The sequence below is a fragment of the Callithrix jacchus genome, chromosome 10 (genome assembly GCF_049354715.1).
Source record: "Callithrix jacchus isolate 240 chromosome 10, calJac240_pri, whole genome shotgun sequence".
NCBI lineage: Eukaryota > Metazoa > Chordata > Mammalia > Primates > Cebidae > Callithrix > Callithrix jacchus.
This window is the reverse complement of record NC_133511.1, coordinates 29,634,796-29,660,693: the sequence shown is the minus strand read 5'-3', so window position 1 is coordinate 29,660,693 and position 25,898 is coordinate 29,634,796. Positions and strand designations below refer to the sequence as shown.

The window sequence follows — 25,898 nt, the reverse complement described above, 5'->3', positions numbered from 1 at the left end:
AAGTCCAAGGGTGGGCATGGGGGAAAAGGGCCATCTAAACTTGTTTGCATGGCACATCAGTGCTGCATTTTTCAGACTCCATGTTTTCGTCAGGGATTTCTCCTGGATGTGCTTGGTGGGGTTCCTCCATCTAGAGCAGCAAGGTGCCTGTGGAAAATCACCTGCCAGAACCAGGTTCCTTGAAGAATGAGGAGACTGGTTCGGAAAAGTTCCAGCACAATGTGGTCCCGGAAGATCATCTCTAGAGAGATACTGACACACGCTCCAAAGAGAGCATACAGCAGCAGTGAGTGGATGTGTTGGTCCAGCGGAGGCCGGTTATGGACGTGGTAGTAGAAGAGGAAACCTGCCACAAACCAGATGGCAGCCATCAGTGCTACTCTTGGCTTTCCCCATTACCGAAGTTTCTTCCTACACGTGCCTCAGCTAGATTTGTCAGCATTTAGGAAGTTAATTTACATAACATTACAGGTAGCAAACAGATTTGAGTAAGTGTATTCCTTGAGTATTGTAGGAGTATAAAGCAGCAAGGGATGTGTCTTTTAAAATCTCTACGGAGCCCGTGGTGGGGTCAGTACAGGGTAGACTGGCTGAAGCATGTTGCTGATTTCTAACAGACCGTGTGTGTGTGTGTACTGGAAATTCAGTTTTGCCCTCAACCTTTTTCAACTCTTGCTGAGGTACAGAAGTGAGGTTGTTAGATGACAAAATGCATTTTCATACCCCAGTCAGTGTGAGTCATATTGGGAGCACTCCCCTCGCAGCGGGGTGGGTCTCCTGAGACTTGTGATGGAGGCAAGATGGTACCTCCCTGGGTGAGGGGAGGCGTGCGGTTTTGCTTAACCAAAGAGATATGTCCTGAGTGGTGGCATTCAACCAGCTGGGGCAGCGTGTGTCCATGCATGTGTATGCACACACATACATCCACACCGAGGAATATGCACATTCGGGAGCAGGGACTGCTGGGGGCAGTGGGAAGGCAAGGAGGACTCTTCAGGGTTAAGGGGGGGCTTTGGGAACTGCCTGCAAGCCTCAAAGCTTTCATGGACTGCTTTAGGGAATATGTCATCTGGCCCATCCAGAGCATAGCACTAAGTCCTATGCAGGTTTTGGAAGTCCAGAGATGTGGATTTTCTGGAGAAGATTATATTGGTAACATTTCTGGTCTTTTGTGCTCTGATCCTTCATAAATATGACTTGTCAGGCTCTCCTTCCTCTTTTCCATCCATTCCACAAAGTTACCTTCCATGAATACTGCCACAGCCATAACCAGTCTGTCCACCCCCAAGGGAACGTGGCTGACCAGATAGGTGAGCATGTCAACAATTCCTGAGACTGCAAAGAATAGGTACATGGTGCTGTGCTGCCAATTCATTAACTTTATCCAGTGGGTCTCATGGTAGAGGTGCAGGTGGGGCCCGTCTGGAACAAACTGCTCTGCCAGGATCCCTGTGGGGAAATGAGAGTGAATGTTTTAGAGGGAAGAATAGCTCCAAGACACACAGGAGCAAGAAACAGCCCAAAGGCTTGACCAAAGCAGAGAGGGGGTGAAGGTGGCCTACGGGTCAGCAGACCTACTTTGCTGCCTCAGGTGCAGCTCCTTCATTATAAACTAGGGTGTGTGCTGAGTAATCTGTGTAGACGTCTTGCCATCATTATTCCTTTAGGGGTTTGGGGTTGAGGGAAGAAGATCAATGAACACAGCCACACACAGATCCCCAGGAGGTTTGTCCAGGAGCGGAGATGAGCAAGGCGCCATCACTTAAGTTGGAGTGTGGCTGATACAATAATCTCTGGGCTTTGCTGCCAAGTAAGCAGTGAAATAAATCTCAGACAGAAACAATTAGGTTGAAAACAGAATCTGAGCAGAGACACACTGGTAGAGAAGATACCTGTACACGCCAAAGGAGAGAAGCGGCTTCCAGTTGTGTGTCTTCCCAGGCACGGAGCTGGCTCTGCAAGCCCTGCGCCTCCTCCCAGCTCTGTGTTAAAACTCTGGGTGAACAAGGCAGAGGCCCCATGATGTGGGCCAGAAAACTGATGAAGCTGCACCACAGGACAGCTCTTAGTTCTTATCCCTTCTGCTTGTATCACCTAATTTGAAAGGCTAAAGATTCGTCTTTATGCCTGGTACCCAAAATGTTCTTGGGGAAGCCTAGAAAAAAATCCTCCATGACAACGTTCTGGACTCTGTTCCTTAGACATTTGTTTCTCAAACCAGACCCTTTTTGAATTCCCACACAAAGGGTCAGGGAGTTGTGGAAATGACTCAGGAAAAGTCCCAGTGACACTAGAACAGAAGCCCTATGAGAGCGGAGACTGTGTGGTTCCCCTGTGTATCTCCCACGCCTGGCATGTGGTACAAGTGCCAGAGCTGTTGAATGAGTGCCATTTTCACCCAGTCAAGGGGCCAAATATTGTAATCGTCCTAGCTTTATTTAGGCAAGGTTGATGCTGTCCTGATCATTTAAGCCATAGGTCCCTGTCACTTCTCATGGGAGGCCTCTCTGATGCCTGAATGTCTGGTGCGTGGGGAAATTCAGCAGGATGAAGCCAGCAAAGCTCTGTAAAGCATCGCTTCCTCCAAGAGAAGACCCAGTGTTGCTTCACTCTCTCCAAGAAACCACAGGCCACTGATGACAAGTGGCAGTTGTCAGTTACAGAATTAGACCCTCATTCTCCATGTGGGGCTGGTTCTGAGGGAGAACACTTGTTACTGTCATCACTGCTTGTTCCTGGAGAGCCCCAGTGGAGCCAAGTGGATGAAAAGGAACAGTGGGAGTGGGTGAGTCTTGTTGGAATGGGGCAGAGTAAAGGAAAATCCCTCTTCATCAGGCATCTGCTGCTTTTTCTCTCGACTGGCTAACTTATTAATCTACATAAACTCCCTCTCTATAAGCGCTTGAGACTTGAGGATAAGCCAATGACTTGGGTGTTAACTACTGTAAGGCTCTGGAGGGAGAAACAATTGAGGAAAAAAGGTGATTTTTCTGCTTTATCACAACTCATGTACATGAGCCTAATCTATTCTTTTCTTTTTTTATTTGTGTCATATCTTTTTCAAACAGTTTTGCTCCTGCAACTTTCTATACCTGTGTCCTTGTTGATTTGATAGTTTTTCACAGTGACCCATGGTGTGAGAGCTGTCAACTGTTAGTATTATAAAGCTGTACACATAATGGATGTTATGATAAAATAGTCTAGTGGCCATCTGGAAATTCTTGCCCTGTTACCTCCACCAGTGGAAACATCCATTTCACAGGGCTCAGAAAATGAATTAAAGGTTCTTGGTATGATGAGGACATTCTCTGGACCAAATGACCCCTGCTCTTACCAGTGATGGAAAACAAGGTCCTGACTGCGGCTTCGAAGATCTCGACACGCTGATAATAGCAATGCAGTAGGCTGTTCTTCTGCTTGTGATTGAAGTACTTCAGAGGGTGCTTCACTGACCACCACAGCCCAATGATCAGGAAGAAACTCCCTGGGAGTGCATGGCCCTTGAAATTTGCCATCAGGACACCTAAAAAGTGAGGGGAAGGCTGTTAGGTGGCTAATGAAGAAGGCATATAAATGTATATTTTGGCAGGAAATACCATACGTGCCTGAGATTGCAAATTATAAGCCACGTTAAGAAGGTCAACACATTCTCTTTTTTTTAGTATATGTGCTGCCGAGGCAAGCACGGATCAACACATTCTCATAAAACAACCCTTTATGTTTTTGTCACTGAACTCTCATCTGAAAAGTGAGTTGCGTGACAAACTGGGCTCCACTGTCTAATGCTTTAAACGTGGGTAAAATAAGAGGATGAGGGTGGGAAAAGAGGAGGATAGGTAAATATTTATTGATCTCAGGTAGAGAAACCTTTCAAAGCATAAACATAAAGCGGGAGAACTAGAAAAATGTTCAGTTCTATAAGCATCTTTTAATATCAAGAACATCAGAAGTAAACAACAAATCAGAAACATGCTTATAGCAGCTGTATGGTAAATGGCTATTACATTAGAGTCTTTACAAATTAATAGGAGAAAGACCATAGGAGAATGGGCAGAAGCCATGAACAGATGATTCACAAAATAACACAAATGGATTATAAATCTCCCAGAAATTAGAGATGTACAAATGAAAGCACAACTTAGTCTTTCACCTAATTGGAAAATAATTTTAAAAAGTTCTGGGCTGGGTGCGGTGGCTCATGCCTGTAATCCCAGCATTTTGGGAGGCCAAGGCCGGCGAATCACCTGAGGTTGCGAGTTTGAGACCAGCCTGACCAACATGGAGAAACCCTATCTCTACTAAAAACACAAAATTAGCCAGGTGTGGTAGCGCAGTCCTGTAATCCTGGCTACTTGGGAGGCTGAGGTAGGAGAATCCCTGGAGCCCGGGAGGTAGAGGTTGCAGTGAGCCAAGACTGCACCATTGCATGCCAGCCTGGGCAACAAGAGTGAAACTCCATCTCAAAAAAAAAAAAAAAAAAAAGAATATGTGGCATGGGAGAAAAATACCAGTTGTTGGAGATTGCTATGGTTTGAATGTGTCCCCTCCAAAATCCAGGTGTTGCCAAGGTGATATCATTAAGAGAATGGGACTTTTTTTTTTTTTGAGACAGAGTTTCACTGTGTTGCCCAGGCTGGCATGCAGTGGCATGATCTCGACTCACTGCAACCTCCACCTCCTGGGTTCAAGCAGTTCTCCTGCCTCAGCTTCCTGAGTAGCTAGGATTACAGGCATCTGCCACCACATCTGGCTAATTTTTGTATTTTTAGTAGAGATGGGGTTTCACCCTGTTGGCCAGGCTAGTCTAGAACTCCTGACCTCAGGTGATCCACCCGCCTCGGCCTCCAAAAGTGCAGGGATTAGAGGCGTGAGCCACGCACCCGGCCGAGAAGAGGACTTTTAATAAGGGACGAGGCCATAAGGGCTCCTCCCTCCTGAACTAGAAGTGGGTGTGCTCATACAGGGGCTGGCTTTTTATCCTCCTGCACATGGGGATGGGATGCAGCCCTCAGCAGACACCAGATGCTGGTGCCTTGATCTTGGACTACCCAGCTTTCAGAACAGTGAGAAATACATTTTTATTCTTTATAAATTACCCAGTCAGTGGCATTCTGTGATATCAGCACAACATGGACTAAGACAGAAACTGGTACCAGAGAAGTTTGTAACATCTGTTAAAACAAATATAAAGATGTGGGCGTGGCTTTGGAATTGGATAATGAATAGAAGCTGGAACAGCTTTGAAGTGAATGCTGAAAAAAGCCTGTACTGCCATGAATGGAGCATTAAGGATGATTCTGATGAGGTTTCAGAAGAACAGAGCTGTAGGGAAAGCCTCGTTCTTCTTAGAGATTGCCTAAGTGGTCATGAACAGAATGTTAATAGAAATATGGATGGTAAGGGAAATTTTGATGAGGTCTTAGACGAAATAAAGAACGAGGTATTGGAAACTGGAAGAAAGGTTATCCTTGTGAAATAGCATCTGAACTGAATTACGCCCATGTTCTAGGACTTCATGGAGGGCAGAACTTAAGAATAATGATGACCCAGGATATTTGGCAGAAGAGATCTCGAAGCAGCCAAGTGTTCAGGATGCTGTGTGGCCTCTCTTAACTGCTTATAGAAAAACGTGAGAGTTTTTAAAATAATACACTCTCATGCTACTGTATATGGGGATAAAAGCAAATCACATGGGTGCAGTGGCTAACACCTGTAATCCCAGCACGTTGGGAGGCGAGGCCAGTGGATCATCTCAGGTCAGGAGTTCATTGGACTCCAGCCTGGGTGACAAGAGCAAGCCTCTGTCTCAAAAAAAAAAAAAAGAGAGAAAAATATGAGAAAAGAGAAATGACTTGAAGGTGGAATTTATCATCAGAAGAAAAGCTGAACGTCAATATTTGTTAGCCTAGGTATGTACAAGATAAAAACGTGTGTTTAGGAGACAGAACCACGGGTATGGCCGCCTGACTGATAAAGAACTTAGTATGTGTAGAAGAAAGCCAGGTGCTAGTCATCAAGAAAATGGGAAAATGGCCCCAAAGGCATTTCGGAGATCTTTGGGGCTGCCTTGCTCGCTACAGGCGCAGAAGGTTAGGGTTTTGGAGCAGAACAGATTCAGGGGAAGGACTCAGGTGCCTGTGGGGTCTCAGAGATCACTGCTGAGGCCCACCTCGGGTCTCTGCTCACACAGACCGCCACAGGAATGCCCACATTCCAGCAGAGCATTCATCAGTTACCCTCGCTGTGGCTCAAGCAGGACCAGGTGTAGTGCGCAAGTTATAAATCTTGGTGGCATCCGTGTGGTGCCAACTCTGTAGGTACACACACTGTAGGAGCTGTAGGAACATACACTGTAGGAACATGGCCGCCTCCACCTAGATGGAAAGGATGTCTTGGATCTCAGGGCCCAAGCAGAGATTTGTCACTGGGGTGCAGCCACTGCAGAGAGCCCCCAGTAGGCCAGTACTTAGGGAAGCCTTGGAGGTGGTATCACCTGGAGTGTTGGGGGCCCAACCCCCACCCCAGTGTGTCCAGAAGGTGAGACGTGGAGTCAGATAATATTATTCTCAAGCCTAAGATCTAATGTTGAGTTTTGGACTTGAGACCTGTTGTTACTCCTTTCTTTCTTGTTTCTCCCTTTTGGACTAGAAACATGTCTTGTATTTGAAAGTATGGACTCATTTGAATTCATAGGCTCATAGCTGGAGAGAAATTTGCCTCAGGATGAAATTTACCTCAAAGTGAATTAGTCTCCCTTAGACATGATTTAGATGAGACTTTGGACTTAGACTTTAAAGTTCATGTTGGAATGATTTAAGGCTTTTGAGGGCAATTGTGATGGAATGAATGTATTTTGTATGTGAGAAGTACGTGAATTTTGGGGGGCTGAGTGGAATGCTATGGTCTGAAGGGGGTCCCCTCCAAAATTCAGGTGTTGTCAGTGTGATAGTATTAAATGTGGGGCCTTTAAGAGATGACTAAGCCATAAAGGTTCCTCCTTTGTGGATGGGATTAAGCACCCATATAAAGGGCTGAACGTAGGGAGTTGGTTCCCTTTTTTGCCCTTTCTGCCATATGAGGCTACAGCCTTCACCAGATGCCACATGCCAGTGTCTTGATCTTGGACCTCCAAATCTTCAGAACTGTGAGAAATAAATTTGTTCTTTACGAATTACCCAGTTTGTGGTATTCTGTATAGCAGCACCAGCAGACTAACACAGAGATCTAGAAAAGACTACCCCAGAACATAAAGCATCCCTGGTCTGCATAGCATATTCCAACCCTGGATACAGGCCCGAATCTAGCACCAGTTACACTGTCAGGGCTGTTTCACATCTTACACATTGACAGTTGGGGGTCCCACCCATCATCAAGAACTTTCCCAAGCTTTAAAAAAAAAAGCTTACAGTTTTCAAAAACTCAAATAGTATTAAAGGCTTCTAGTGAAAAGCAACAGCCTCATGTTCTATCCCTCCTCACCCCCAGCAAAGCCACTTTCACCTCTTTCATCTGTTTCCTCTAGTATTGACTCCTGCCATTCTAGTTACTGGGTTGATGCAAAAGTAATGGCAAAGACCACAACTACTTTTGCACTGACCTAATACTTGGCGCATGCAGCCATTTGTTAATTCATCATTGTCAGGCATCATCTACCAACTTCCTGGAGCTCTCTCACAGCCACTCCCTCCTCCCCATCCTGTATTTTCATAGCAGTTGCACTATACTCATTTGTTGAAATCATTAGTTTCATTATCATGGCTCTGTAAATCCGAAGTCCTTACCCGGGCCAGTAAGGCCATATATGATCCTGGGCCATCTCTTTGCTTTCTCCCAGCACTCATCCCCTGCCGCACTGGGTTCCTTCCATTCCCTTAAACAGCTGAGAACAATCCAGTCCTGCTTCAGGCCTTGCACTGTCTGTGCCTTCTAGAACAGTGTTCCCGCGGGAAGGCAACAGTTGTCTCCTTCACTTTACTCCAGTCTCTCGTCAAATGCCACTTTATTCACTGACTTCTGCATGTAAAATACAGGCCTGCCCCACTTTTCACTTTATGTAGACTTGTAACTTTTCTGTAAAGCACAAATCACAATCCAATATTGCAGACTGATTTTTTTTTAGCATCTGTCTTTATCCACTAAAATGTGGCCTCTGGAAAGCAGAGATTTGATCTATTTGGTTATTGTGGTTAGCCCACAGCTTACCGCAGGGCCAGACATATAGTGAGCACTCAGTAAATAGTTGTGGAATGAATGAATGTGGATCCAAGTAGCGTATTGTGGGTTATGTTTTCTCTAACACTTTTTTTTTTTGTTGAGACAGTCTTGCTCTGTCGCTCAGGCTGGAGTGCAGTGGCATGATCTTGGCTCACTGCAATCTCCACCTCCCAGATTCAAGCGATTCTCCTCAGCCTCCTGAGTAGCTGGGATTACGGGTGGGCACTGCCACGCCTGGCTAATTTTTGTATTTTTAGTAGAGACAGGGTTTCACCATGTTGATCAGGCTGTTCTCCAACTCTTGACCTCAGGTGATCCGCCCGTCTCCCAAAGTGCTGGGATTACAGGTGTGAGCCATGGTGCCTAACACTTTCGTTTTATTCTGGGGTTAATAATTGCCTTTTTAAAAAAAACGTATTTATCTTCCTAAATATTGATCACTATGTTTTCCCACAAAAGGGTTAAAAGATCTGTCAAATGTTGACCAAATTAAATTCTAGACATTTTAACCTCAGATAACTTATTTCTGTTTTATTCTTAGAGAACTTTTTTTTGAGAATCTTCTCTTCAAAATTGAACTGGTTGTCTGTCCCGGAGCATTGTGCATCTTACAAATTCCCTTTGCCTTTTTCTTGTTTCCCCCTAACCCTCCCCTTTTGCTGCAGCTTCCAGAAGACCCTTTCCCTTGTTTTGGATCCTGTTTCTTGGATGCCATTTATTTTCCTTTCTTGGCTTACTTCCATTAACGTAAGTCTAGCATTCCTCAAAATATGCATAGAAGGGAGATTCCTTGAGAATTTGCAGGGTTGACAATCTCTGCCTTTTTATTGGGATGGTTTATTTAGTCCATTTGTATTAATGTAATTATGGGTGTGGTTATATTTACAATTGTCATTTTGCTATTTTCTGTCTCTCATACATTTTTTGTTCCTCTGTGCCTCATTTCCTGCTGTAATTTATGCCTGACAAGTAATTTTAGTATATTATTTTAATTTTTTCACATTTTAAGCAATTTTTTTCCTGCTGTATGCTCTAGTCTACGGATTATAGTATGCATCTTTAAGTTGCTATGGTCTATTTTAACACTAATTTAATTCTGATAAAATATAGGGACTTTGTTCCACTATATAATAGCGCTATTTCCTAACCCCTCCTTTATGTATGTATATATTATATATATATAGTAAATAAGCCATTAATATTGGATATATATAATCCATAATACTGGATAATAAGGGATATATATGAATGGACGAAATAAGCCATTCCAATAAAAAGGCAGAGATATGTGTGTGTGTATACACATATATGTACGTATCATATTTATGTCTGGGCTTGTTATATAGTTTTAACATTTAAGAATATACGAAGTCTAGGTTAAAAACCAACAATGTGGCAATAATTTTTTAAGCAATTTTATATTTTTTAAAGAATTAATATATATATTCTTTGATATTTAATCATGTATTTACCATGAAGTGCTCTTCATTTCTTTCTGTCTTAATAACTCTAAAATCTCATTTTCTTTCAACGTGAAGGATGTCCTTTAATATTTTTTCAGCTTTACTGAGGTATAATTGACAAATAAAAATTGCATATACTCAGAGTATATAACATGATGATTTGATATATGTATACACTGTGAAATGATTGCTGTGATAAAGCTAATAAATATATTTATCACGTTACCTGGTTACCTTTTCCTTTCTTTTGTAATGCGAATCCTTAAGATTTACTCTCTTAGTAACTTTCAAGTATACAGTTTATTATTACTATTGTTATTATTTTTAGAGACAGGGTCTCACTCTGGCACCCAGGATAGAGTGCAGTGGTATAATCATAGCTCACTGCAGCCTTGAACTCACTGGGCTCAAGTGATCCTCCTGCCTCAGCCTCCTAAGTAGTTAGGACTATAGCTGTGTGCTACCACGCCTGGCTAATTAAAAAAAAATTTTGTAGAGACAAGGTCTCACTATGTTGCCCAGATTGGTCTTGAACTCTTGGGCTCAGGCAGTTCTCTTGCCTCAACCCCGCAAAATGCTATGATACAGACATAAGCCACTGTGCCTGGCCAGTATATTATTATTAATGATGGTCATCCTCTTGTACATTAGGTCTCTAAAATTTACTCCTAACTGCAAGTTTGTACCTTTTAACCAGCATCTCCCTATTTCCCCCACTGCCCCAGGCCCTGGTAACAGGCATTCTATTCTGTTTATATCAGTTTATTTTAGATTCCACATATAAGTGAGATCATACAGTGTTTGTCTTTCTATGTGTGGTTTATTTCACTTAGTATAGTGTCTTCCTGGTTCATCCATGTTGTTGCAAATAGCAGGATTTCCTTCTTTTTTAAGGCTGAATAATATCCCATTCTCTGTATATATACACCACATTTTCTTTTTGTCCATTAATCAATGAATACTTAGATTGTTTCTATATCTTGGCTATTGTGAATAAAGCTGCAATGAACATGGGAAAGAAGATATCTTTTCAAGATAGTGAGTTAATTTCCTTTGGATATATACACAGAAGTGAAATTGCTGGATCATAAGGTAGTTCTATTTCTAATTTTTAAAGAAACCTCCACACTATTTTTCATAATAGGTGTACCAATGCACATTCCCACCAACAGTATGTAAAGCTTCCCTTTTTCCACATCCACACCAATCTTGTTTTGCTTTTTGTTTTGACTTTTTGACAACAGCCATGCCAACAGGTGTAAGGTCATATCTCATTGTGACTTTAATTTGCATTTCCCTGATGATTAGTGATGTTGAACATCTTTTTATAAACCAGTTGGCCATTTATATGTCTTCTTTAGAGAAATGTTTATTCAGGTCCTTTGCCCACTTTTTTTTTTTTCCTCAAAGCAGAAATTTTATTGCCCTCATTCTTAGACTACAATGCTATAACAAAATAAATATTTTCTTTTACAAAAATCTCAATCACCTTAAAGATTTTTAAAGTCACCAAATAACTTTTGGTCAAAGAAGAAATCAAAACTGCAAATAAATAAAAGCAAGCATCAATCGGCATTGTATACAGTAGAACATATGAAATAGATTATAGTAAAAAATTCTTAAAACACAAAGAATCCAGGATATGGAAAGCTGGTATGACAGCAACAATAGCCAGATAAACTACAAAATTATAACTTTTCCTAAACTCATTAGAGATCTGAGATCATAGGGCAATCAAAAAGCCTAAAATGGGACAGGCACAGTGGCTCATGCCTGTAATCCTAGCACTTTGGGAGAACGAGGCAGGTGGATTACCTAAGGTCAGTCAAGGGGGAAAAAAGCAGTAAGTAGAAGCAGAATCTAAGTGGGCTTAGATGTTATCTTTAATACACGGAGAGTTCAAAGCAGTTATTACAAATATGTTCAGAAAATTAAAGAAAACTATTCAAGGAATTAAAAGAAAATATGATTTAAATTGACCCAACAAATAGGGAATCTAAATAGAGAAATACAAACTATAAAAATTAAATGGAAATTCTGGAGTTGAAAGGTACTATTACCAAAATTAAGAATTCACTAGATGGGTTCAATAGCAGATTTTGAGACAGGGGAAGAAAGAGTCAATGAACATGAAAATAGACCAATAGAAATGATCCAATTTGAAAAACAGAGAGAAAAAAAATGAAGACAAATGAACAGAGCCTCAGACACACATGGGATGATGTTCAATGTCCCCACATACATGTAATGGGAGCCCTGAAAGGGGAGAGAGAAAAAAAATAAAGAAGTAATGGCTGAAAGCTTCCCAGGTTTCATGAAAAATATTGAATTGCATATTTAAAAAAAAGCTCAACCAACACTGAATTTTAAAAATCAGAAGCACACAGGAAGGACAAAGCCAGAGGCATCATACTTCCTATGTTCAAACTATATTTTAAAGCTGTAGTAATCAAAATAGTACAGTACTGGCATAAAAACACACATAGAGCAAGGGAACAGAATTGAAAGCACAGAAATAAACCCACTCATATAAGGTTAACTGATCTACCAAGGCGTCAAGAACAAGTATGAGGAAAGAACAGTATCTTCAACAAATGGTATTGGAAAAACTGGTTATCCACATGCAAAACACAAACAAACAAACAAAAAAAGAAATTGGATCTTTATCTTCCACCATAAACAAAAATCAACTAAAAGTGGATTAAAGATTTAAATGTAAGACCTAAAATGGTAAAACTCCTAGAAGAAAACATACAGGGAAAGGTACATGACATTGGTCTTAGTACTGATTTCTTTTCTGAAGTGACAACAAAAGCAAGAATAAAGGAGTACGACTGGATCACACTAAAAAGCTCTGCATAGCAAAGAAAACCATCAGCATAGCAAAGAAAACCATCAACAGAGTAAAGAGACCCACAGATGGGACAAAATATTTGCAAACCATATATGTGGTAAGGCGTTAATATCCAAAATATACAAGGAACTCTTACTCCATAGTAAAAAACAAATAACCCTATTAAAATGTGGGCAACAGGCTGGAGTGCAGTGGCACAATCTCAGCTCACTGCAACCTCCGCCTCCTGGGTTCAGGCGATTCTCCTGCCTCAGCCTCCTGAGTAGCTGGACTACAGGCATGCGCCACCGCATCAGGCTAATTTTTTGTATTTTTAGTAGAGACAGGGTTTCGCCATGTTGGCCAGGCTGTTCTTGAACTGTATTAGTCTGCTCTTGCACTGCTATAAAGAAATACCTGAGACTGGGTAATTTACAAAGAAAAGAGGTTTAATTAGCTCACGGTTCTACAGGCTGTGTAGGTAGCATGGCTAGGGAGGCCTCAGGAAACTTACAATCATGGTGGAAGGAGAAGGGGAAGCAGGCATTCCTTACATGACTTGAGCAGGAGGAAGAAGGGGAGGTGCTACACACTTTTAAATAACCAGATCTCATGAGAACTGATGATCATGAGAACAGCAAGGGGAAATCCACCACAGTGATCCAGTCACCTCCCATCAGGCCTTTCCTCCAATATTAGGGATTACAATTTGACATGAGATGTGGGCAGGGACACAAATCTAAACCATATCAGTCTTGACTGTATCTTTCTATGTCTTATAAAATTTTTGGTTGAAAATCAAACATTTTAGATGATTATGCTGTAACAAGTCTGGATTCTGTTTGATTTTTCCAAGGGTGTTTTTCCCCCTTTTTAGTAACGTGCTTAGACTACGAAATCTGTCTTTTACATCATGTGAAGATACCGATGCCTCTGCTCAGTTTTATTATTTTTGTTTTTTATTTATTATCTTGCTTTCCTAGAGGTCACTCATTTGCCTGCATAGCCAGTTATTTATAGTAGTCAGCCAATTATTTGGGAAGAGGTTTGCTTAAATAAATACTTCAAGTCCATTACACTTCGGTGTGGGGGCTGGGGAAGGCCAGTTTTCAAGTCTCCCTTGTCTTTCACTTTTTGCTGAGTTCTCTCAGGTCTTCTCCATATATACATAGTTTTTTCCGTCAGCCAGGGACGTGTGAGGGGCTCATCTCAACACCTCTATGATTCTCACTTCCAGAATCTCCCTGTTAAATTCCTGATTGGCCTGCTGCTTGCCCTAAGTGGGGCTGCAACCTCAAGATAGCAAAGTTGTGCATTTTCCCTGCTCATTTCCAAGTGTTTATTCCCATGGTAAGCCAGCAAATGCAAGGATTTTCAACCCCCCAACCACTGCTCTGAATTGAATCTGTTGTGGCAGCAAAGCTACTAGTTTTCATGGCTGGCTCCATCTTACTTTAAAGTCATTGGCTGAGCTGGGGGATGACAGGAGCAGCCACAGGCAAAAAAGCCACAATCTCCTACTTGCCTGAAGATCTAGTATTTTTTCAAGAACAAATGCTGCTCAATTTCTTGCCTGTATTTTGTCAATTTCCATTTGCCTAAAATGGATGATTTCGATAAATAATTTTGTCTAGTTTTATATATTTTTTGTTTTTTTATTGCTTTTTTTAAAAACAGAAGTGAACTGCCTACCTCTTTGTACTGCCATAACTGGAAGGCCTTCTCCTCATTATTATAATTTTTTGATATGGAGTTTTGCTCTTGTTGCCCAGGCTGGAGTGCAATGCACAATCTTGGCTCACTGCAACCTCTGCCTCCTGGATTCAAGCAATTCTCCTGCCTCAGCCTCCCAAGTAGCTGGGATTACAGGCATGTGCCACCATGCCTGGCTAACTTTTTTGTATTTTTAGTAGAGAGAGGGTTTCACCATGTTGGTCAGGCTGGTCTCAAACTCCTGACCCTCAAGTGATCCACCTGCCTCGGCCTCTCAAAGTGCTGGGATTATAGGCTGGTGAGCCACCGTACCTGGCCCTCCATTTTTTTAAACCCTTCTTTGAACATAAAAAATTTCCATTTTTGTTTAATGTTTAACATAGGTCCCTTTCAGTATCAAACTTGTTATACTTCATTTTCCTAGGCAAAGGTACAGAAAAACCAGCTTTGCAATTTTATGTCAAAACTACACACTGATTAACCAACTTCCCTCCTCCCTGCCCTTCCTCATTTTTCTCAAAAGCAGTACCTGAAATAAAGGCAGACTCCTGTTTGCCTCTAGGTACTTGATACTGGCTTTTCAAGACACACTCTTCCCTTTTACCTCATCTAAAATTCACACCAGTGGACTGCAGGGCCTGCAGCATGTCTGTAGAAATTTCTTTAAACTTATGTATGATTCATAGAAGGCTGAGTACTTTGATTTGATGGGGATAGGCTATATTTATTCCATTATCAAATTAATGAATTAGTTCATTAGATTAGCTACTATTTTTTTTTTGAGATGGAGTTTTGCTGTTACCCAGACTGGAGTGTAATGGCACGATCTCAGCTCACCACAACCTCCGCCTTCTGGGTTCAAGCAATTCTCCTGCTTCAGCCTCCCGAGTAGCTGGGACTACAGGCAGGCACCACCATGCCCAGCTAATTTTTGTATTTTTAGTAGAGACAGGGTTTCACCTTGTGGACTAGGATGGTCTCAATCTCTTGACCTCGTGATCCATCCGCCTCAGCCTCCCAAAGTGCTGGGATTATAGGCGTGAGCCACCGCACCCTAGATTAGCTACATTATGGGGCCGGGCGCGGTGGTTCATGCCTGTAATTCCAGCACTTCAGGAGGCTGAGGTGCGCAGATTATGAGGTCAGGAGTTGGAGACCAGCCTGATCAACGCAGTGAAACCCCATCTCTACTAAAAAATACAAAAATTAGCTGGGTGTGGTGGCAGGTGCCTGTAATCCTACTACTCAGGAGGCTGAGGCAGAAGAATTGCTTGAACTTGGGAGGCGGAGGCTGCAGTAAGCAGAGATTGCACCATTGTACTCCAGCCTGGGCAACAGAGAAGACTCCATCTTAAAACAAAACAAAAACAAACAAACAAAAAAACCCAAAACGTATTAGCTACATTTTGGAACACGTGGAGGAGATGAAGGATGGATCAATTTTAGAGGAGGAACAAGGTAATAATTAAGTAGAACAATAAAAATTTGGACTTCTAAATAATTTGGATAACCCATTATCCAAATACAGGTTAAGCCCTTGGTGTGACTTAGCATTAAAAAATTTTAAATAAAATAAATGTTAAATTAAAAAACACTTAAGGAATGTGTTTCCTAATATACCCAACTGAGGTGGGCATTATACAATAAAACCTTTCACTCACTCTAAGGACAAACATACAAACAGAAAAACAAATATCAGATAGGGCTTTTAGGCCAGGTGTGGTGGCTCACACCTGTGATCCCAGCATTTTGGAAGGCTGAGGTGGGAGGATTGCTTGAGCCCAGGAGTTGAAGACCAGCCTAGGCAACATAGTGCAATCCCAGTCTCTATTAAAATAAAAAATTTGCTGGGCATGTAGGGGCACGGCTGTAGCCCCAGCTACTTGGGAGGCTGAGGTGGGAAGATTGCTTGAGCTTGTGAGATTGAAGCTGCAGTGAGCTTTGATGGTGCTGCTGTACTCCAGCTTGGGTGACAGAGTGAGCTCCTGTCTCCAAAGGAAAAAAATAAGTGCTTTCACAAAGGCAAATCCCCCAACTTTCTTATTTCAATATATTTACTCTTCTTTAATTTCACATGAGATATGACGGGAGCTTGAGGGGAGGATTGAATGTTTTGGACAGGTAGTAACTTTGCCTTTCACTTTCTGCTGGGCTCTCTCAGGTCTTCTCCATAGATGCATCCCCATAGATGCTTTTTCATTTGGCCAGGATGTGTGAAGAGCTCATCTCAGCACTTCCACAACTCTCATTTCCAGAATCTCCCTGTTAAATCCCTGGTTGGTCTGCTGCTATGGCCTAGCGTTAAAAATAAGAACCAAGCTAGCTGGAGGATTGGGCAACTTTCCTTTTTATTTCATATCTAGGGAGATCATTAGAAAAAGAACACAATCTGAGTAAGAGATTTGACCTTATTTTCCTTGTACTTCTTGTTTTTAAACAATTTTCCCCAATCTACATTTCATCCCTGCTTTCTTCCCCTCCCTCCTTCTCTCTCTCCATTGCTCCCCCCCCTCCTTCTTTCTTTCTCTCTCTCATTTGAGATAAGTAAAATAGAAGACAAGGTAGGAGTCAGAAAGAGAAAATGGCGGCACAAGTAAGGGAGACTGAGGAGCAAGGAAGCAAAAGGGAAGCAGAGTCACAGAAGAGAGAGGAAATGGTGCCGAGGAAATGGTGCCAAGGAAAGGAGAAATTATGGTTGATGTCATTTGGCTGTAGTTAAAAGTAAAACTTGATATGGTGCTTTAAAAAAATAAAGCAGGCATTTCCCCTTATTTTAGAGGGGGCAAAGCATGAATGGTGAAGGAAGAGATGTCCAGATAAATGGAAGAATCGGAAAAGGGGGAAAGTGAATTTTGTTTTTCTCAAGTGCGTAGGTTTGGCAGCCAGCACTCTCTAACATTACTTTGCTCCCACAGGTGGAGAGTTAAAGCAAATGTCTCCCAGTTTGTGGTTGCAGATACAAAATATATAGATCCCCAAATATCACAGAGAGCTTGGGCCTCTACTCAGTTCCAATCATGTGTTTCACTGAATAAATTGCATTTTATTGTTACTATGAAATATTGTATAACCATTAAAAAGCATGAATTGGAGGTATGCCAGCTGTCCTAGAAGGGTTTTCATGAGATGTTGGCTGAGACAAGCAAGAAGAAAAAGAATGCTTATAATGTGAAGCCATTTTGAGGAACAATGATAATGTCCCTCAAACGTGTATACATATATATGATACATAGTTATATGAACATGAAAGCAATATGGAAGAGTACTTTGAGATACTTCAATTCATTAAGAATTTCTCAACATCACTGATCATTAGAGAAATGGAATCAAAACCGATACCATCTAATACCAGTCAGAATGGCTATAATTAAAAAGTCAAAAAATAAATACTTGTGAGGTTGTGGAGAAAAAGGAAGGTTTATACACTGTTAGTGGGAGTGTAAATTAGTTCAGTCATTGAGGAAGACAGTATGGCGATTCCTCAAAGACCTAAAGACAGAAATATCATTTGATCCAGCAATCTCATTACTGGGTATATCCCCAAAGGATAGAAATTATTCCAGTATAAAGACAAGACACATGCACGTGTATGTTCATTGCAGGACTGTTCACAACAGCAGAAACCTGTAATCAACCTAAATGCCCATCAATGATAGATTGGATAAATAAAATGTGGTACATATACACCATGGAATACTACATAGCCATAAAAAAGTGAGATTATGTCCTTTGCAGAACGTGGATGGAGCTGGGGGCCATTATCCTTAGAAAACTCAAATAGGAACAGAAAAGCAAATTTGGCATGCTGTCACATATATGTGGGAGCTAAATGATGAGAACATATAGACAAATAGAGGGGAACAACACACACTGGGGGCTTTCAGAGTGTGGAGGGTGGGAGTAGGGAGAAGATCAGGAAAAATAATGAATGGGTACTAGGCTTAATATACCTGGGTGGATTGTGGGACTCAAGATGGCGCTGTGAGAACAACCCAGGATTGGAGCCCGCGTTGAATTCGCAAACGGTGAGTCAGTGCTGCATTTCCAGACTGATCTTTGTTGCCCACAGAACGGGGAAACTCCCAAGTATAAAAAGACACGGGACGCCAGGCAGTAGGTCTGCCTGGCGAAGCCGGCAGCCAGGGCGGCGGCGGCCGGCCCTACCCAGCAATCCCCACAGGGCGCGCTTGTCCGGGTGCCTTGTAGAACCGGCAACCTGAGACTTGAGAGGGCTGGACTTGAGACTGAACGAGACTTGCACAGTAGCCCAGCCCAGGGGATTGCAGGGACAGATCGTTTGGGATACCCAGTGGGACGAACAAAACCGCGATTTCAAACTATCCCAGGCAGACGGTCCGAGACGCTCTGTGTGGGAGGGGCGTCCACCACTACGGAGGCAACCTGCCCCAACTGTTATACACGCCCACTGCTGAGGCAGCCAGCCGTTGCCGAGGCAACCCGCCCCAACTGAGATACACGCCCACTGCTGACGCAGCCAGCCGTTGCCGAGGCAACCCGTCCCTACTGAGATACACGCCCACTGCTGACGCAGCCTGCCGTTGCTGAGGCAACACGCTACAACGAAGAGACTCCGCCGCAGGGCGTGGCGGAGACCACAGCAGAGCCGGCAGGAACAGCGCGAATCACACAACAGCAGGGCGGAGCCTCGGCAGCCAAACAGTGGCTAGTCTGCCTTCGAGCTGGGCAGGACACCTGATCGGACATCCAAAAATAAAGCCCAAACCCCTCAACACAGAGCATTTGAGAAAAAAAAAAGGGTTGTTTAATGAGCTGTGTTGCAGCAGAATCAAACATAGCAGCCTAACAGCCCTGAATGAACAACAGAGTGCACAGCTCAGCAATTAAACCCCTATAAAGTACAAACTGTCTCCTCAAGCAGCTCCCTGACCCCTCTATATCCAAAAGACTGTCATTAGGCAGGCATCATCCTGGGACAAAGAGAGCAGAAAAAGAAACTGGTAGCATCCCTCGCTGTGCCACGGCTACTAGAGGTGCACCCCAGACAAGCAGGGTCTGGAGCGGGCCTCAACAGTCGTACAGCGAAGGGGCTAGACTGGTGGAAGGAAAACCAAGCAACAGAAATACTTCATCATCAACATTCTGGGTGTCCACTCAGAGACCCAAACGAAAAGTCAGCAACTACGCAGACGACCAGCGGACAAATCCACAAAGATGGGAAGAAACCAGCGCAAAAAGGAGGAAAACACCCGAAACCAGAACACATCGCCTCCTAGAAAGGACCAAAACTCCTCACCAGCAAGGGAACAAAGCTGGACGGAGAATGACTGTGACGAAATGACGGAATTAGACTTCAGAAGATGAATAATGAGAAACTTTTGTGAGCTAAAAGATCATGTATTAAATCAATGCAAAGAAACTAAGAACCTTGAAAAAAGATTTGAAAAAAGATTCGAGGAAATGATAACAAGAATGGATACCTTAGAGAGGAATATGAATGAATTAAAGGAGCTGAAAAAACACAATACGAGAACTTCGCGAAGCAAACGCAAGTTTCAATAGCCGAATTGACCAAGCAGAAGAAAGAATATCTGAAGTTGAAGACCAACTCAATGAAATAAAACGAGAAACCAAGATCAGAGAAAAAAGCGCAAAAAGGAATGAACAAAGTCTCCAAGAAATGTGGGACTATGTGAAAAGACCTAACCTACCTTTGATAGGTGTACCAGAAGGGGACGAAGAGAATGAATCCCAGCTGGAAAATACTCTTCAGGACATCATCCAGGAAAATTTCCCCCACCTAGCAAGACAAGCCAACACTCAATTGCAGGAAATACAGAGAACACCACAAAGATATTCCGCAAGAAGAGCAACCCCAAGGCACATAATCGTCAGATTCAACAGGGTTGAAATAAAGGAGAGAATACTAAGGGCAGCCAGAGAGAAAGGTCGGGTCACCCACAAAGGGAAGCCCATCAGACTCACAGCAGATCTCTCGGCAGAAACACTACAAGCCAGAAGAGAGTGGGGGCCAATATTCAACATTCTTAAAGAAAAGAACTTTCAACCCAGAATTTCATATCCAGCCAAACTGAGCTTCAGAAGTGAAGGAAGAATAAAATCCTTTGCGAACAAGCAAGTACTCAGAGATTTTGTCACCACCAGGCCTGCTTTACAAGAGCTCCTAAAAGAGGCACTACACATAGAAAGGATCAATCAGTACCAGCCATTCCAAAATCACACTGAATGCTAAAGAGCTTCAACATAATGAAGAATCTACAACAACTAACAGGCAAAACAGCCACTTAGAATCAAAATGGCAGTATCAAATTCACACATAACAATATTAACCCTAAATGTAAATGGACTAAATGCACCAATCAAAAGACACAGACTGGCAAATTGGATAAAAATCCAAAACCCATCAGTGTGCTGTATCCAGGAAACCCATCTCACATGCAAGGATACACAAAGGCTCAAAATAAAGGGATGGAAGAAGATTTACCAAGCTAATGGAAAGCAAAAAAAAGCAGGAGTTGCAATTCTCATCTCTGATAAAATAGACTTTAAAGCAACAAAGATCAAAAGAGACAAAGAAGGCCATTACGTAATGGTAAAAGGATCGATACAACAAGAAGAGCTAACGATCCTAAACATATATGGACCCAACACAGGAGCACCCAGATACATAAGGCAAGTTCTTAATGACTTACAGAAGGACTTAGACTCCCACACAATAATAGTGGGAGACTTTAACACTCCACTGTCAATACTAGACAGATCAACCAGACAGAAAATCAACAAGGATACCCAGGGCTTGAACTCAGACCTGGAGCAAGCAAACCTGGTGGACATTTACAGAACTCTCCACCCCAAATCCACAGAATACACATTCTTCTCAGCACCACATCACACCTACTCTAAAATTGACCACATAATTGGAAGTAAAGCACTGCTCAACAAATGCAAAACAACTGAAATCATAACAAACAGCCTCTCAGGCCATAGTGGAATCAAGTTAGAACTCAGAATTCAGAAACCGACCCAGAACCGCACAGCTTCATGGAAACTGAACAACTGGCTCTTGAATGTTGACTGGGTAAACAACGAAATGAAGGCAGAAATAAAGAAGTTCTTTGAAACCAATGAGAATGAAGACACAACGTGCCAGAACCTCTGGGACACATTTAAAGCAGTCTCTAGAGGAAAGTATATAGCAATAAGTGCCCATATGAGGAGAATGGAGAGATCCAAAATTGACACCCTATCGTCAAAATTGAAAGAGCTAGAGGAGCAAGATCAAAAAAACTCAAAACCCAGCAGAAGACAAGAAATTACTAAGATCAGAGCTGAGCTGAAGGAGATTGAGACACGAAAAACCCTTCAAAAAATCAATAAATCCAAGAGCTGGTTTTTTGAAAAGATCAACAAAATAGACAGACCACTAGCCAGATTGATTAAAAATAAAAGAGAGAACAACCAAATAGATGCAATAAAAAATGATAAAGGGGAAGTCACCACAGATTCCACAGAAATTCAAACCATCATCAGAGAATATTACAAACAACTCTATGCACATAAACTAGTAAACCTGGAAGAAATGGATAAATTCCTGGACTCCTGTGTCCTCCCAAGCCTAAACCAGGAGGAAGCTGAAACTATGAATAGACCAATAACAAGGTCTGAAGTTGAGGCAGCAATTAAGAGCCTACCTCACAAAAAAAGCCCAGGTCCAGATGGGTTCACAGCCGAATTCTACCAGACACACAAGGAGGAGCTGGTACCATTCCTTCTAAAACTATTTCAAACAATCCAAAAAGAGGGAATCCTTCCCAAATCATTTTATGAGACCAACATCATCCTGATACCAAAACCCGGCAGAGACCCAACGAGAAAAGAAAACTTCAGGCCAATATCCATGATGAACATAGATGCAAAAATCTTCAATAAAATATTGGCAAGCCGATTGCAACAGCAAATCAAAAAACTTATTCATCATGATCAAGTAGGATTCATCCCAGGGATGCAAGGCTGGTTCAACATACACAAGTCTATCAACGTAATTCACCACATAAACAGAACCAAAAACAAAAACCACATGATTATCTCAATTGACGCAGAGAAGGCATTTGACAAAATTCAACAGCCCTTTATGCTAAAAACCCTCAATAAACTCGGTATCGATGGAACGTATCTCAAAGTAATAAAAGCTATTTATGACAAACCAACAGCCAATATCATACTGAATGGGCAAAAACTGGAAGCATTCCCTTTGAAATCTGGTACTAGACAAGGATGCCCTCTCTCACCACTCCTATTCAATATAGTACTGGAAGTTCTAGCCAGAGCAATCAGGCAAGAAAAAGAAATAAAGGGTATTCAAATAGGAAAGGTGGAAGCCAAATTGTCTCTATTTGCAGACGACATGACAGTATACCTAGAAGACCCCATCGCCTCAGCCCAAAAACTCCTGAAACTGATAAACAACTTCAGCAAAGTCTCAGGATATAAAATCAATGTGCAAAAATCACAAGCATTCGTCTACACCAATAACAGACTTAAAGAAAGCCAAATCAAGAGCGAACTGCCATTCGCAATTGCTACAAAAAGAATAAAATACCTTGGAATACAACTCACAAGGAACGTAAGGGACCTCTTCAAGGAGAACTACAAACCACTGCTCAACAAAATCAGAGAGGACACAAACAGATGGAGAAACATTCCATGTTCATGGTTAGGAAGAATTAATATCGTGAAAATGGCTATACTGCCCAAAGTAATTTACAGAATCAACGCTATCCCCATCAAGCTACCATTGACTTTCTTCACAGAACTGGAAAAAGCCACCATGAACTTCATATGGAACCAAAAGAGAGCCCGCATAGCCAAGTCAATTCTAAGCAAAAAGAACACAGCGGGGGGCATCACACTACCAGATTTCAAACTATACTACAAGGCTACAGTAATCAAAACAGCATGGTACTGGTACCAAAACAGAGATATAGACCAATGGAACAAAACAGAGGCACCGGAGGCAACACAACATATCTACAACTATACAATCTTTGATAAACCTGACAAAAACAAGCAATGGGGAAAATATTCCCTGTTTAACAAATGGTGTTGGGAAGACTGGCTAGCCATGTGCAGAAAGCAGAAACTGGACCCCTTCCTGACACCTTACACTAAAATTAACTCCAGATGGATTAAAGACTTAAACATAAGACCTGGCACGATAAAAACCCTTGACGGAAATCTAGGCAAAACTATCCAGGACATAGGAGTAGGCAAGGACTTCATGAACAAAACACCAAAAGCATTGGCAACAAAAGCCAAAATAGATAAATGGGACCTAATCAAACTCCACAGCTTCTGCACGGCAAAAGAAGCAGTCACTAGAGTGGATCGGCAACCAACAGAATGGGAAAAAATTTTTGCAGTTTACCCATCTGACAAAGGGCTGATATCCAGAATTTACAAAGAACTCAAACAGATTTACAGGAAAAAAACAAACAAGCCCATTCAAAAGTGGGCAAAGGATATGAACGGACACTTTACAAAAGAAGACATATATGAGGCCAACAGTCATATGAAAAAATGCTCATCATCACTGGTCATCAGAGAGGTGCACATCAAAACCACATTGAGATACCATCTCACGCCAGTTAGAATGGCGATCATTAAAAAATCTGGAGACAACAGATGCTGGAGAGGATGTGGAGAAAAAGGAACACTTTTACACTGTTGGTGGGAGTGTAAATTAGTTCAACCATTGTGGAAGACAGTGTGGTGATTCCTCAAGGCCTTAGAAATGGAAATTCCATTTGACCCAGCAATCCCATTACTGGGTATATATCCAAAGGACTATAAATCATTCTACTATAAGGACACATGTACACGAATGTTCATTGCAGCACTGTTTACAATAGCAAAGATCTGGAATCAACCCAAATGCCCATTGATAATAGACTGGATTGGAAAAATGTGGCACATATACACCATGGAATATTATGCAGCAATCAGAAATGATGAGTTTGTGTCGTTTGTGGGGACATGGATGAATCTGGAGAACATCATCCTCAGCAAACTAACACAAGAACAGAAAATGAAACACTGTGTATTCTCACTCATGGGCGGGTGATGAAAAATTAGAACACATGGACACAGGGAGGGGAGTACTAAACACTGGGGTCGATTGGGGGGAAAAGGGGAGGGCCAGTGGGAGGGAGAGGTGGGGAGGGATAGCCTGGGGAGAAATGCCAAATGTGGGTGAAGGGGAGAAGAAAAGCAAAGCACACTGCCATGTGTGTACCTACGCAACTGTCTTGCATGCTCTGCTCATGTACCCCAAAACCTATAATCCAATAAAAAATTAAAAAAAAAAAATATATATATATATACCTGGGTGATGAAATAATCTGTATAACAGATGCCCATGGCACAAGCTTACCTATGTAACAAACCTGCACTTGTACCTCTGAACTTAAAAGTTAAAAATAGAAAAATAGAAATAAATTAGATGTTTTTTTTAAAAATAAGAATTTCTGCCCCTCTGTGTTCCAGGCACATGGTGTGATTACTCTTTCTGGCTCCCTGGTGGTTGGATCTCACAAAAATCAGCTGGGTATGGTGGCGCATGCCTGTATATCAGCTACTTGGGAGGCTGAGGCAGGAGAATCACTTGAACCCAGGAGGCGTAGGTTGCAGTGAGTGGAGACCGCACCATTGCACTCCAGTCTGGGCGACAAGAGTGAAATTCTGTCTCAAGATAAAATAAAATAAAATAAAATTAGCATAACCAAAATTCTTTATATCATTAAAATTCAGGCAACTCGGGCTCTGTCACAGTACAAGGTAATCCATTAAGTCATTCTCGAGTCCAGTGGCTCACAACGGGGACTGGTGGTAGCACTCTGACTCCTATGGGTAGAGAACAGGGACATTGCTGAATATCCTGCAATGGACAGGGCAGCCCCACAGCTAACATACTTGTGGCCCAGAGCATCAGCCATGCCGAGGCTGTGAGATCCTGCTCTCACCCAGGCCTGCTTCCCAAAGCCCTTTAGTCCTGAAGAGAGAAGAGAGCAGGCTGCCTTCTTTCCTTGTCATTCAAATCCCACTTACCCCCCCTTAGAGCAAGTTCTTCTCCTTTTAAGACTAGCCTGGTGGCCAGGCATGGTGGCTCATGAGGGTAATCCTAGCTCTTTGGGAGGCTGAGGTGGGTGGATCACTTAAAGACAGGAGTTCTAGACCAGCCTGGCCAACATAGTGAAATCCCGTCTTTACTAAAAATGCAAAAATTAGCTGGTCATGATGGTGGGCATCTGTAGTCCCAGCTACTCGGGAGCCTGAGGCTTGAGAATAGCTCAAACCCAGGAGGCAGAGGTTACAGTGAGCTGAGATTGTACCATTACACTCCAGCCTAGGTGACAGAGCAAGATTCAAACTCCAAAAAAAAAAAAACAATAAAACCCCAAAACTAGCCTGGGTGTGACTCCATTTCTATCACACACACAGAAAAATTAGCCAGGTGTGGTGGAGCGTGCCTGTAGTCCTGGCTACTTGGGAGGTTGAAGGTGCAGTGAGCCACGATTGTGCCACTGCACTCCAGCCTGGGTGACAGAGCAAGGCTCTGTCTAAAAAAAAGAGAGCGAGAGAGAGAAACACCCTCACCTATGATCAGTCTCCATTTTCAT

The 25,898-nt window shown here is 42.3% G+C and overlaps 1 protein-coding gene across 6 annotated transcripts in view; it reads right to left on the bottom strand.

Moving 5' to 3' along the window:
* TMEM45B (transmembrane protein 45B) overlaps positions 1–25,898 on the bottom strand; it is a 46,523-nt gene that overhangs the window by 2,224 nt on the left and 18,401 nt on the right. For all 6 annotated transcript variants that reach the window (XM_078339822.1, XM_009007103.5, XM_078339821.1 and 3 more), the window contains 3 exons: positions 3,335–3,523; positions 1,243–1,449; positions 162–346 (listed from right to left, as the gene is read on the bottom strand). In XM_078339822.1, the coding sequence (XP_078195948.1) occupies positions 162–346; positions 1,243–1,449; positions 3,335–3,515 (573 nt within the window). In that variant the 5' untranslated portion in view covers positions 3,516–3,523. The remainder of the gene's footprint in view (positions 1–161; positions 347–1,242; positions 1,450–3,334; positions 3,524–25,898) is intronic.